The sequence below is a fragment of the Sciurus vulgaris genome (assembly GCF_902686455.1).
Source record: "Sciurus vulgaris genome assembly, chromosome: 2".
Classification (NCBI taxonomy): domain Eukaryota; kingdom Metazoa; phylum Chordata; class Mammalia; order Rodentia; family Sciuridae; genus Sciurus; species Sciurus vulgaris.
This window is the reverse complement of record NC_136462.1, coordinates 174,939,858-174,953,067: the sequence shown is the minus strand read 5'-3', so window position 1 is coordinate 174,953,067 and position 13,210 is coordinate 174,939,858. Positions and strand designations below refer to the sequence as shown.

At 41.0% G+C, this 13,210-nt stretch overlaps 1 protein-coding gene across 2 annotated transcripts in view; it reads right to left on the bottom strand.

Moving 5' to 3' along the window:
- The window catches only part of LOC306655005 (attractin-like), a 121,867-nt gene that overhangs the window by 12,838 nt on the left and 95,819 nt on the right, over positions 1 to 13,210 (bottom strand). For both annotated transcript variants that reach the window (XM_079129139.1, XM_079129140.1), the window contains exons 25-29: positions 12,290 to 12,383; positions 10,395 to 10,447; positions 9,241 to 9,335; positions 6,834 to 6,912; positions 5,002 to 5,159 (exon numbers count right to left, since the gene is read on the bottom strand). In XM_079129139.1, the coding sequence (XP_078985265.1) occupies positions 5,002 to 5,159; positions 6,834 to 6,912; positions 9,241 to 9,335; positions 10,395 to 10,447; positions 12,290 to 12,383 (479 nt within the window). The remainder of the gene's footprint in view (positions 1 to 5,001; positions 5,160 to 6,833; positions 6,913 to 9,240; positions 9,336 to 10,394; positions 10,448 to 12,289; positions 12,384 to 13,210) is intronic.

Here is a 13,210-nt window from a genome sequence, read left to right as displayed (position 1 = left end):
GAATTTCACTGATGGGAGCTTAGAGCTCAACCTCCCTGAGCTCAGACAAGCCGTCTCAAGCCCACTAGTCCTGGTCCAAATGCACTTCATGGCGGGAGGTTTCAGGAGGTGCCCCCTCAAGATTCCCACCACGGGATGCACACCCTGCACATTCCCCTTCTCCTGTGTGGCTGGGCCTGACCTAAGCTGATGAGCCATTTTAAAAGGTTTAGAAGTCAGAGCCACAAGGCATCAGAGAAATTTGAAGGTTCAGCATACATATTCAGTATTGTGTGTATATTCATGTGTAGACAGACATTTAAAATTTCAAATTTTATTTTCAAATGTTATATAAATGGAGTGATGAAGTAATGTGAATTTCTAAGATTTTTTTCCTTCAGGCAGCAAAATATCCTCAAGATTTATCAAAGTTATTGTGCATCAACAGTTCATTTCTTTTCACTGCTGCGTATTATCCCATAGTGTGTATTATTATTCCAGTGTGTATGCAGCATGATTCATTGAGCCAATCACCTGTTGAAGGATATTTGGGTTGTCTCTAATTCTTGTCTATTATGAACAAAGCTGTCAAATACTGCTGCACTGGTGCTATAAACACTGGTGACCAGGTGTTTGTGACCGCTGCTTTTCATTTCTCTGGGTTAAATGCCCTGAAATACAATTGCTGGGTTGTCTAGTAAGTACAGATTTAGTTTTAGAAAAAAATGCCAAAGTATTCTCCAGACTGGAGGGACCATCACAGGTTCCTACCAACGACATATGAGTAATCTTTGTCCTCTACAGGATTTGTCTTTTCACTATTTCATTTTAGCCATTTTGGTAGATATGCAGTGATATTTTGCTGTGGTTTTAATGTGCATTTCTCTAATGGTTATTGATGCTAAACATCTTTTCATGTGATTATTTGCCTCTTGGGTAAAGTGTCTCATGGATTTGGTTTCCCCATTTGCTTCTTCCTGTCCTCCTTTCCATCTCACCTTCCCTGCTTCCTTCCTCCCTTTCCTTTTCTTTCTTCTCCCCTCTCCCCCTCTCTACCTCCCTCTCTACCTCCCTCCATATCCCCCTCTCCCTCTCTTTCTCTCTCTCCCCCCTTTCTCTCTTTGTGGACCTACAGTTCAAATTCAAGACCTGGCACATGCTAGGTAAATGCTCTACACTGGCCACACTCCTACCCCTGGTTTGTTCATTTTCTAATTGAACTGTTTCTTTACCGGTTTTTGTATTTTTAGATTCCTGGGATTAGGTACAGGGTGCTCTACCACTGTACCTAATTCCAAGAACCTTTCTCATTTTTCTGCACTAAGTTGCTGAGGCTGGCCTTGAACTTGTGATCCTCATGTCTGAATCTCCCCGGTACCTGGGAGTACAAGTGTGCACCACTGCACTTGGCTCACTATTGAGCTTTGAGAGTTGATATTTTCTAGATACAAGTGCTTTTTCAGATACATGATTCAGAAATATTTTCTTTGAGTATATAGCTTTCCGCCTGCCCCTTTTCCTAACAAGGTTTTTCACAAAGCCAAAAACTTTGGCTTTTATGTCCAATACACTCATTTTTCATTTTATGGATCAAATCTAAATACTTTTTGCCAAGCTCTAGAAGGAAAAACTTCCTTGTGTATTTTTTCTAAATATTTTATAGTTTTATGTTTTACCTTTACGTCTTTGATCTATATTGAGCCAACTTCTTTATAAAATGTGGAGTTTACATTGAAGTTTGTGTCTTTGCCTATGGTTGTCCAAATGCTCTAGCACTATTTGTTGAAAGACCTTCTTTCCTCCATGGAATGGCCTTTGCATCCTTACTAAAACTCAGCTGGACAGATTTATGTGCTTCTATTTCTGGGCTGTGCAGATCAGCCTGTGCCACTGATTGGACTAACTGTTCACAGCAGCCACAATGTCTTGGTTACTGTACCCAAACAGTAAGCCTTAACATGGAGTACAATGATCCTCACATTTTATTCCTCCTTTTCAAAACTGTTACAGCTATTCTGGAACTTTTATCCTTTCAAAATATTTATGATAAAGTGGTACACATCTCCAAAAATATCTTGTGATCTTTTTTTAACTTTTTTAAATTTTGGTTAGATTTTTTTTCTCCCCAAGAAAAGGTCTCACTCTTCCTTAGCTCTTGAATAGTTGGGATTGCACGGGGCATAGCACCAAGTCTGACTTCATTTTAAACATTTTTAAGTGTTATGTTTCAGGGACAATAATTCACAATTTTGTAAAATAAGTGCTACCACCTACCTTGAAATCTTTTCATCTCCCCACCAGAAATTCTAATAATCCTGAAGAAGTAACCTCCAATTTCCATTTTCCCCAGTCAGTGATAACTTCTAATCTACTGCATGGCTATATTGATTTTTGTACTCTAGGTACTTCATGAGAGTGAGGTCATATAACATTAGTCCTTTGTGACTGTCTTACTTCACTTACCATAATGTTTTTGAGGTTCACCCAGGTTATAGCGTGTATCAGAATTTCATTGCCTCTTGCTTTTTTCTTATGTATGCTAAGGACTTAACCCACATCCCTGTGTAAGGCTAACACTTGCTCTGCTACTGAGGGGGACTCCCAGCCACTTCTTCCCTTCTCAAGTCTAAATAATAATTAATTGTACATATATATACATATATATATATACACGTACATATACACACACACACACACACACACATATATATACACACATACCATTTTGTGAATCCATTTATTTGTTGATAAACATTTAGACAGTTTCCATCTTTTGGCTATTGGGAATGATGCTATTATAAACATTGGCATACAGAAAGGGTTATATAAGCACAAATATTTCAAAGATTACATAAAAGAGCAGTGTTATTGGGTTTATTTCAATGCATTTCAAAACATAGGAAATAAATTACTATCTAGAGAAAAATATCCAAAGTGATTCAAGTAGAAAGAGAAAATCCAAAACATCCCAAATAAGTTGATTAACTTGCAAATTTCAGGTAAACCTTGGCAATTTACTGACATATCTCAAAATAAAAAGAAAAAAGGGCTGGGAGAATACCTCACTGGTTAAGTACCCTTTGGTTGAATCAGAATACCACAAAAGTAAAGGAAGTTGATTCACTACCAAAAAAAAAAATCTCTTAGAATCAAATGACCTCAAGAGGTGGATATTACGGTAATCCTAATCTGACTTCTCTTCCAGAACTAGGAAAAAGAGAACTCCTCAAGCTATAATTATTAAACATCAGCTTAATTTAACCTTGACATCAAAACTTTAACAAGGACAGAATACAAAAACTATTGAACATTCTCACTCATGAAATTGAAATAAAATCCTAACCAAGCTACTAGCAAACTGACCCCAGCTATGTGTAAAGTAAGGGAATGGTACATCATGCCCACGCTGGGCTTATGCCAGGAATGCAAATGATTTCCAGGCCCTGGTTGCTGCAACAGGGTGACTGGTGGTGCTGTTCACTGAGAAAGAAAGTGTGACAGACTACAGCTAAGAGCACAAGAGCCATTAAGTGTCCAGTGCAGGAAGCTTGTAAATATCCAGGTAGAGATGTCTGGCAGCAACCAAGAATACTGTTGTGCAGCCCACCTGAAGCTGGGCTGAAGATGGTACTGAGAATCCCCAGCACAGACATGGTACCACAAGTGCAAAAGTGGGATAGAATTACCCAGGAAGCTGGCTGCAGCAGAGAGAGAAGAGGACTAAGACTGAATCCTGGACAACCCCAGTGTTTAAGAAAGAGGACTCCCTAAAGAGGCTGGCCCAAGGAAAAGGAAAGGAAAAGAACGGGCAGGCAAGAAGCAAAGAGACTCAAGTTGTGCAATGGGAAAGAAAAGAAGCCTGAACCATTCAGTCGCTGAGGTTCACTGTGACAGGCACGAAGCCAGACTGCTGGGGACTGACACATGAGTAGAGATGAGGAACAGAAATAGGGAGCGTGGCCCTGGCTTACAAGAAGCCTGACTGAGGAGAGAAGCAGAGTGTGCAAGAGCACAGGGAAAAGCAGATCAGAGGATGGACAAGTGTGCAGACACCCAGACAGGAAAAGGAGAGAGGGTGGTGGGAAAAGACACAACAGCTTTCCTGTCCTCCACATTCCAGAAAGGAAAAGATGAACCGTCCTTTAGTCACAGCCCCAAGCATGAAGACACAGCACCACGAGTAGCTCCACACCCATCCCAGGCAACTGTGTGACCTGCTGCCAACACTGTAAAGCCCCAGCCCCAGCCCAGTAAGCACACTTCCAGGGCTAAAGGCAAACCAGTCCTTCCAAGTCCACCATCCCTGACGTCCACATTCACCCGAAATGAAGGAGGCAAGAGCAGCAAGGACTGAGGCCAGGCTCGGGGGACGTGATCTCTCAAAGCTCAAAAGGGGCCATAGAGTCTTGGACGGGAGGCAGGGCACTGGCCCTCTGAGGTGGATGAGGCCACAGCAGGCAACACAGACACTCAGCACTACCCTTCAGGTCACAAACGACCCGAGACTTGGAGAGGCCCTACAGTCTGCACAGGAGCCAGGAGTCAAACCCACCTCCGTCCCACTGCAAGGCCTGTGCTCTCACACCCACCACACTCCACCTTCTCCTACACCCACTCTCCTGCGGTAAACTCTGATTGCAGTTTGGGACATTTTTCCTACGTCACTTCCCCTGCTCTGGCTCTCGCTGATTAGAAGTGCATCTGCTTCCTCTACACTCACGTTGTCCATTTCAGATCTGAGGCTCTTTGGCCCTACAGCCTCTTTCACGGCAAGTGATTAATGAAGAAATGAATACATGGGTAATCACCAAGTGTGTTATATGCCAACTTGCTTCCAGAAGGGCCTTTCAACGTCCCTCACAAGGGACACATGATGTCCCCAGTACTCCTTTGCCATAGTTCTCACAAAGGCAGAGCAAAACTGTCCACTCTGTTTACCACAAGTTCCACATTACTGAATCTAGTCTCCATGGAGGAGAGTTCACCATCATTGCATGTCTGAGACCAAAAAGCACATCTTACCTGAATTTTGATGGGCCAGGTGAAATTACTGACATAAACGAAGAAAGTGATATTGGGGTGGTTTCGAAAATCAAACTTCTCACTGGAGAAGCTGTCCTTGTACTCCTTAATGTTGTTTTTTGAAACAATAGGCATCTCTTTCTCAGGCGGGGCTCCACCTGTCAGGGAGAAAAGAAATAAAAAAATGGATCCGACAAAGGCAAAACTTGCCCTTGTTAATAAGAATTAATAGCATTTATTAAATACTTACAATTTCTTAGCAAAAGCCATTAAGAGTTCAATCTCCCTAAATCTCATAACTCCATCATCCATATTTACAGATTGAGAAACTAAAGTTCCAAGAAAGTAAGTAACTTGCCTCAGGCTGCAAGGAATGCAGTTGGATTTGATTCTGGGGAGGCTGATTCACAAGCTTGTGCCCCACATCAGAAGGGGTCTTATCAGGTACCTCTGTGACTCCCCACCACCACCCCTGAAACTGGGAACACGTGGTCAGGAAATTAGACACCATCAGGGTACTGTTATATGTACTGTCACCCGCTCTGCACATAACACCTCAATTCCTTTGCATTTCCCCCTGACATCTGTGTGGTGGTGCTCCAGACCCATGTACCAAAAACACTGATTCACCCCTCACTTCCCAACCAGCAGTGGCCTCAAGTCTCAACAGGGAGGTAGGTGCTCAAGGTGCCACTCAGTCCTGCCTTCTGCTACCAGATGCCACTGTAGTTAAGTGCCCCCTACCTGATGTAATTCCATGTGTTCTTAGACAGTCTTTCCACATTCCAGATTCTCCCTCAACTCAAGTGTGAATAAAGACTCACAAAATGCACTCTTTTCCATGTTGAGTTAAACTGTGGGACTAGAGCCCTACCTAGTCCATTGACTAGGTTCATAGTTCATTGAGATGTCACTGGAGATCTTTTAAGGCATAATAAATCCCAAAATGACAGCAAAGATTATATTCTTATTTTGTACCAGTCTAATTCGGTTTTGTGTTGACAAAAACAGGAGTATTATTACAGCAGTGATGTTGATGAAACAGAGCTACCATTCAGTGACAACTGCCCATGTTCAAGCATTACATCGAGTACTTCATTTATCATCTCAAGTTGTCCCTACAACACTCTATGCAGCAAGGTGTTTGGACGTCACATTTCACACACAAGGGAACAGGTTCAGAGAGCCTAGGTAACTTGTTCAACAGCACAGTGCAAATAAAAAACAGGCAGAACTCAAACCCAGCTCTGTCGAGTTATCCTGGTAAGTAGTGGTAATCTGTCCTAACCACTACATCAGGGTCAGCAGATCTTAACTATTAAATCATAGTTAAGACAAACCAGAGAGCAAAAGCTGTGCTTTCAGAGCTTGGTTGAATATCCAAAGTATGGTTCTCTGTACCTACTACAATCTCATTTTATTTAAAACATTTCCATTTCTTGAAACGGAGTCACTAAATTTTTTCCCCTCTGAAGCATCTGGATGTTGCAGACAGTGGCAGAGCAGTGGCCACTGTAAGGGTGTGAGTGGTGGTGGTGGGGAGGTAGAGTGGGGAGGAGGGAGGAGCCACCTACTGAGCCTGAACCATGGTAGGTGATGGTGGCTTTCATCTCATTTAATCTACAGGGCTCTTGGAGGTAAATGTTGCTATGCTCACTTTACTGATGAACAATCCAGAGAGGGATCTGGATACTTGCTCAAGGTCTCACAGATAGTATGTGGAAAACTGGGTTTGAAATCCATCTGTCTCCAGAGTCCCCTTTCCCAACTCCTATGTTATAGTTCTCAACCTGGCACCTCTGCTCACATGTCTTTGCTAGGTATGTCTTTACCTGAGTAGCTGACAGCCCAGGTGATGTTGAGGTTGAAGTTTTTAGACGCGTTGATGAACATGTCCAGATCCTTGTTTTGCTGATGAGAGGTGCAAATAAGTAGAAAATTAATTATAATGATAATTAGATTTTACTACCCTTGATTTATATTATGACAGAAAGTTTTGCAATGTTTCAAGAAAAACTTGTGTTTATAGAGGAATTAACAAAATTTCTAACCAATTTTCCTTAATATAAGCATTGTGCCCCAGATGAAATTTCATTTCCTCCCAGTAATGTGTATATAATTCAGTGCTTTATCAGACGCATAATTGTGTAGGAAAAGTACCCTTTAAAGAGGCCCTGTCAGAGCATAGTAATTTATATCTGTGGACTTGTGTCAGAGGAGGTAGAGTTCTCAGGATCCTCAGGGCAGCTGTTTCCAAACATTCAGAGTTCACTCTTGAACTCAGGTAGGAAAATACCTGACACAGTGCTCCAATTTGTATGTATTTATATCTTAACCCATGTGCTTCTGGGTTTATCATAGGTTATAATATGGTGTAAATTTCCTCCCAAATTGGAAATGCTTCTTTAAAAGCATATATTGTACATGGTGGTGCACATCTGTAATCCCAGCAATTTGGAAAGCCAAGGCAGGAGGATGGCAAGTTCAAGGTCAACCTAAGCAACTTAGTGAGAGCCTGTATCAAATTAAAAAGGGCTGGGGAGGTAGTTCAGAAGTAGAGCACCTCTAGATTCAATTCCCAGTACCACAAAAAACCCAAAACATAAAAACATAAAGATAAGTATACTAAATTTAAAAAATAAGGTTTGGGAACTGGGGATGTAGCTCAGTGGTAGAACACTGCCTAGCATACATGTGGCCATGGTTCAATCCTGAGTACCACACACACACACACAACACACACACACACACACACACACACACACACACACACACACACACGTGTTAACTCTTGAGAATGTATCTTTTCTAGTCCATCTTTTCTTAATTTTATCATTGAAATGGAATATTAAAAACAAATCTAACTTTCATTGATTGGTAAATATACCACACCATGGAGTTTGTTCTATTCTTTTAAAAAATATAGTGATGTTTATTGATAACATTTGTTAGAGTAATACACATTTCTTCATTACCATATTGTTATCCATGTATTATTTGTTGATTATGACAGGAATTTAGTGATGGTAAATAGCTTTGTGTATGTTGATGAGAGGAAATCTCTGAGGAGTTTCCTAAGTAATTTACCATCAAGTTGAGGAAAATTTCCTTATACTTCATTAAGGACATTGGGTGGGGGTACAGCTCAGTGGGAGAGCTCAAGTTGATCAGGAACAAGGTCCTGAGTTCAATCCCCAGCATTAATAAAAAAAGAAAAGTAGAAATTGTATACTGAACCTTTAAGTGTGGAATGCTCTGCTTTTAAATGTCATGCTGTGTTGGCTCCCGTCTTCTAGTACATATTGCCTTTAGGCAGGATGGGTTTTATAATTAAAGATAATAAGCATTTGTGCATATTTCAAATAGTAATTTTAACCACTTATATTATTTCTGGTCAACCTCTTGTTGGACCAATTAAACTTTTTAATTAAACTTTTTAAACTCCCAATGAGCTTCAAATTTTCTTTAGCAGCAGAAATGTCACCACATACCTCCCATGATGTCTGCTTGTGCTTGCATCATGGCATTAGTTAATTTCAGTCAGGTATTTTTTGTTTGTTTGTGGTATTGGGGATGAAACTCAGTGGCGTGCTACCACTGAGCTATATCCACAGCCCTTCCTTTGATTTTATTTTTTGAGACAGAGTCTTGATAAATTGCTGAGGCCAGCCTTGAACTTGTGATCCTCCTGCCTCAGTCCACCAAGTAGCTGGGATTACAGGTTTGTGCCACCATTCTCACCTAGCAATTTCTTCATGGGTGATTTTTAAGCCTCTGGTTCCTTTGCCAGCTGCCCTTGAATGATGGAGTTCCTCTTTCAATCTCCTCTGTATGGAGCTGTGATGGGCTGACAGGAATATTAAGTATGTGTGGTGTCAATATCAACCTGTGTATCAGGTCCTGGTAAGTCCTCTAACACCATTCTTGCCTTTTGGATGGAAAGGAGATAAAATGTAGACTCTTCACATTTTTTCCTGTGCCTCGAAACATCATCCTGTGTGCTTCCTTCTGAGACCACTGCTAAGGCAGTCCTTCAACCCATGATGACCAAGAGAAGGAGTCACACAAATTCAAAGCAAAATAGGCTTAAAAATCTTACTTCAGGGGCTGGAATTGTGGCTCAGTGGTAGAGCACTTCCCTAGCATGTGCAAGGCACTGGGTTTGATGCTCAGCACCACATAAAAATAAACATGATAAAGGTCCATTGACAACTAAAAAATATTTTAAAAAAATCTTACCTCATCAGGAGTAGCCACAAAATTGATGGCTGTGTAATAGCGATCATCTTCCTGGGAGAGGCTAAAAGTGAACTGATAGCCAATAAGAAGAGTATCTATTGAAAGAAAGAAATGTACATTTAAAATTGAAACAAAAACAAACAGGTATCTGAAGATATACATTGCTTTTCTGATAAATTCAAAAGCCAGGAAAGGACTTTGTCTCACCTATACCCAAGTTTTTCAAAGGAAATCAAGCCCCTCAGCAGTATCATTTTATTTGAGTTACCCACTAAACCTTCTTCTTGTTTTTTTTTTCCTTCTGGTAGTGGGGATTGAACAAGTAGGGCACAATGATTTACACCTTCTGACCTGTGTCGGAGAAGCCAGACTCCCAGGATCCTCTGGGCAGCTGTTTGTCAACACTTGGGAGTTCACTTTTACTAGAAAAATATCTCATCAAGTGCCCCAATTTCTATTTATTTATAACTATAAATATTTATTTATAACTTAATAACATTTACCAAGTTGTATGTAATATTTACCAATATTTATAAATAGAAGAAATAAATAGAAGTAAATATTGTTATGTCACTTTACAGATAAACAATCCTAAGGTCTAGAGAGGAGTTTCCTTAAGATCTCACAGGTATTAAGTATTTTTATTTTGTTCCCAAAGAGGTAGTTAATGTAAATCAACTCTAGAAGAATGATGAAACTTCATCTGTAGTTTAAGAATTCTGATTTGATCCAAATCCTGAACAAGGAAATCTGGGGCCACATCACACTGTTTTGGCTCCTGCTATCCACTACACACTGATAAACATGGTCACGTTAAAACTGCTTCAAATAGTTGTGCCCAGTGGAGGCAGAAAGATGGTAAGTTTGAGGTCAGCCTCAAAAACATAGCAGGACCCTGTCTCAAGATAAAAAGTAAAAAGGGCTGGGGGTGTAGTTCAGTGGTAAAGTGCCCCTGGGTTCAATCCCAAGCACTACTGGAAAAAAAAAAAAAAAAAGCTTCAAATAGTGTTCATAGGCAAACCCATCAAGTCAGGAGACAATTCCATGGTGATGACTATATTGCTACAGTGCTTCCCGTTCTCAAACCATATTGAAGAACAATGGAATTTTGTCGAACTACTGCCTCAAGGAATGAGAATTACAAAAACACTTACAATAACATGTTCCTTTGAGAGGATTTCCCTGGTATCGATTTTCTACTTCACATCTAGGAGAAAAAAAATGAAATTATTTGCTATTGCTATTTAATGCAGACTCTACATTCATTTTAAAATTAAGAAGATCCTTTTATTTAGACAACAGGTCATTTTCGTTGCTTGATTTCAATCAAGCTTTTAATGAAAAGATCGTAAAATAATTTCTCATCGCTGTACATTAAGACTATGCATTTCTGAATGGAGAGATCAGTTGTCAGTGAGTAGCTTTTCTATGACACTGGAGGGCTACATACCTCCAGCTTCAACCTGAATTTATCAATCCTAGGGGAAGGTAAACTCAATATGATGAATGACGACCACAGTGATCAGGACAGAGGTGCAAACTTGATCTCTAGGAAGGGCATAAATTAGGATATGAGCCCTCTTCCAGTTCCAGTTAAACAAAACAGCTATGGCCCCATCCTTTCCCCTCCCCCTTGAGGTATTTGTGAATGGGCCACAGCCCTGGGGCCTTTTGGAGAAGAGGGGGAAGGAAGTGACAGGCATTTGCCTCTATCTACAACTTCTAGAGGAGACTTGGAAGTCCTCCACTGTGTGCCAACTCGCGTCTTTACTATTTCCCCCAACAGAGAACAACAGTGACTAATTTTGGTCTCTCACATTTTTCTGTGAAAATGAACCTGAATCTGAAAGTTAAATTTAAACTTTGATTAGACTTTTCTTAACATTGGCTTTGGGGAAGCATCAAATTTACAACCATGTACATTTACATAAACTAAAATATAATCTATAAAGTGTAGCTAGACCAATTCCCTACTGAATAGCATCCATGTCTCAAATACGAGTGACATTCTTTAAGAAAAGTGAAGTTTGTTAATGATGATGTATCTGCATGTATCTGTTCAAGGTTTTCACACTAAACATGTCTCTCTTAAGTCTCTTCCAGAGAGATTGGGTAAGCCTGGATGTATGTTTCATCAAGCTTCCCACTATGGCAGACAGGACTATGTTAATGGGGGGCAATCTCTCTTATTTCAACTCTCCGTGTTACTAAAAACTATTATTGCTACTCCCCTCCTTGCTAGATGGGGAAACTCATCTCAGCATGCTGAAACTCGTCTCAGCATGGTTCTGCCATCTGCCTCAGAGTATCCTGCTCAATGGAGGCACAGCTAGGTCTGAAACCCAAGTTTGCCTGAAGTTGAGTCTGCATCTCATGGACTTGAAGCCCTCCCCTTGAAGATGATAAACACACTTCTCCAAAGGAAGTCCTAGAGTAGGAGGGACATACTAAGGCAAGAGGATCACCTCCACTATCAGAGAAACAAAATGTCAAGGAAACACCAGCACTGGAACACCAGCTCCTCCAACTCCATCCCTCAGAAAAGGTGCAAACTTCTGATGGGACAAAAATTGAGTAGTTGCTACGTTAAAATGACTAATCCAAACGAGCAAGAGAGGAAAAATCAGTACCACTCAAACATTTTTCTTTTAATGTGAATTAAAGAGCCATTAAAGAATTGCTACTTAGGCTGGGGTTTGTGGCTCAGCAGTTGCACGCTCTCCTAGCATGTGAGAGGTCTCGGGTTTGATCCTTGGCACCACACAAAATAAAACAAAGGTATTGTGTCCACCTACAACTAAAAGAAAAACAAAAACAAAAACAAAAGAGTGGTAGGGGTGGGTTACCGCTAAAAAAAAGAATTGCTACTGAAGATCCCTCAGCTTGGGCGTTGACCTGTCAGAAGTAGAAAAGGCAAAATTTCAAACTAATCTCTGTGGGGATCCCTCAGAATCCATGGCAACAAAGCACAGGGAAGGGGCAGCTCCCAGGCAGGGTTCATGTAGCTTCCTAGCCTCTGGGCCCTCCCTGGTATGGAACAGATACTCACAGCTGGCATTCATCTCCCTTGACACCCTTGGTGGTGCAGAAGCACTTGCCAGTGTTGGTATTGCACAGGGAAGCGTGCCCGTTGCACTTACATGCTGGAGAAAAGGAAAAAGAACACAGGACACATCTGGCTTAAAAGATTATTACTATCACAGACTTGTCCCAAAACAAAGAATTCTGTCTGAATTGGGCCTGGTAGGAAGTCACACTAAAACAAAGACATTTAGTAGGTAAGAGTCACGATTTTAAAGTAATAATTTATCTCTAATAATATAAAGGAAAGATTAAAGTAACAGTAAAGGGACTGTAGGAAAGAGAAAGCTGGCTCCCATCTCCCAGCTGAGGTGATATCTTGATCTTTTTAACTGACACTGTCTCAGTATTATGATTGTTTCATTTGTTCAATAAATATTTATGAAGCATCTCCAAAGCTGGGTGGTCCCTGCCCCAAGTGAGACGCTCAGTTTGCTGACTGGCCTCTAGAAGGAGGTTGGCCATACTGTCCTGTGCCTCAGCTGATGAGCCTTCTCCAAGTGGGCCACATATTAAAATCCACCAGGGTTCATAAGTAAGGGGACCCCCATGGCAAGGGGAGCTTTGAAGTAAATGCAAACGTCTTTGTGCCCAACAACTTTTCCCTGTACACCCTGACTTTCTGTACATAAAGTAAAGGACATTAGGCTGGAGTAAAGACGTACTTTTTTAAGTACTGGGGATCAAACCCAGGGTCCCTCGACCACTGAGACACATCCCTAGCCCGTTTTTGTATTTATTTAGAGACAGCATCTCCCTGAGTTGCTTAGAGTCTCACTAAGCTGCTCAGGTTGGCTCTGAATTCATAATCCAGCTGCCTCAGCCCCTCTAACAGCTGGGAGTATAGGCGGGCGCCACCATACTTGGCTAAAGGTGTATTTTTAAAATA